The sequence below is a fragment of the Octodon degus genome, unplaced genomic scaffold (genome assembly GCF_000260255.1).
Source record: "Octodon degus isolate 3935 unplaced genomic scaffold, OctDeg1.0 scaffold00010, whole genome shotgun sequence".
Lineage (NCBI taxonomy): Eukaryota > Metazoa > Chordata > Mammalia > Rodentia > Octodontidae > Octodon > Octodon degus.
The window spans coordinates 4,843,482-4,844,500 of NW_004524586.1; the positions used below are offsets into that span (position 1 = coordinate 4,843,482).

Sequence of the window (1,019 nt, forward strand, 5' to 3'; positions counted from 1 at the left end):
GACAAAATAAATTTCCTGAGAAAGAACTACCCACATTATCAGGATTTACTCAAACTATGCTTTGAGTACTCAACAAAGCAAATGAAAGACCTAATTTTGCTCCCAGAATTCCAAAATAGATAAACTTACTCAGAAGAATTCCTTCCTACATTATAGTATCAGACTGGGACCTTGATTTGTAGGCCTTTACAACTGCACACAATCTATTAGTAACAGTTACAACTTGCCAGTCACTCCATGTACTATATCTCTAAATAAGAAAACTGACTCAGAAAGAAGGTCGTTATTTGCCAGGGAAAGTCAGTGTTTCAAATTTGAAACAATATACTGGAACTCCTGATTCTTGCTAAGTAAACTTGCTGTACTGTGTGACCAAACTTAGAGACACTTTAACCACTCCTGGAACCTCCTGTTTAATGGAGAAATTCAAGACCCCCATCCTTTCTCCAGCAGGGCTGAGGGAACTGAGAGTCTGACACAAGCTCACTCTCTTGGCTGAGCCAGTGGGAGTCTGTCCCAGTGGGAGTCAGAACCTAATCGAGGTCCTTAACAATATTCTCTGGCGACGCTACCAAGACGTCAGATCTCTAGCCCACCACTATTCTCCTGCCTGCAGGCACCTGTCTAATAAGTTGCTTCTTCTTCGCTGACTCGGGCAGACTGTGAACATGCTGGAAGAGCTCCCGCAGTGCCTCTTCTGTACGCTGCTGGATCTCCTCCTGCTGAGAGTATGGGTCTGCCTGGTTCCATTTCTGAGGTTTTGCCAGTTGGAAGGACTTAGCATGACATGAAGCTGTCAGATCAAGGTCATCCTAAAGAAAATTTAGAAGAAATAGAAATTAATTTACCCTATTGGCCTTTTTTTTGAGTTCCCAAGAAACCATGGGGGATAAAACAAAGAAGCATGGGAATATGGTATGTTCCTATGTCCAAAAAGATCTTATAAGGGCCAGCCAGATAGCTCAGGGGATTAAAGTGCCTGCTTAGGCAGACGCAGGGACCTGGGTTTGATCCCTGGA

The 1,019-nt window shown here is 43.5% G+C and overlaps 1 protein-coding gene across 1 annotated transcript in view; it reads right to left on the reverse strand.

The window, feature by feature from the left end:
- Positions 1–1,019, reverse strand: part of Arhgap19 (Rho GTPase activating protein 19) — a 115,997-nt gene that overhangs the window by 50,789 nt on the left and 64,189 nt on the right. The window contains exon 7 of the mRNA XM_023709034.1: positions 621–812. Coding sequence (XP_023564802.1) covers positions 621–812 — 192 coding nt within the window. The remainder of the gene's footprint in view (positions 1–620; positions 813–1,019) is intronic.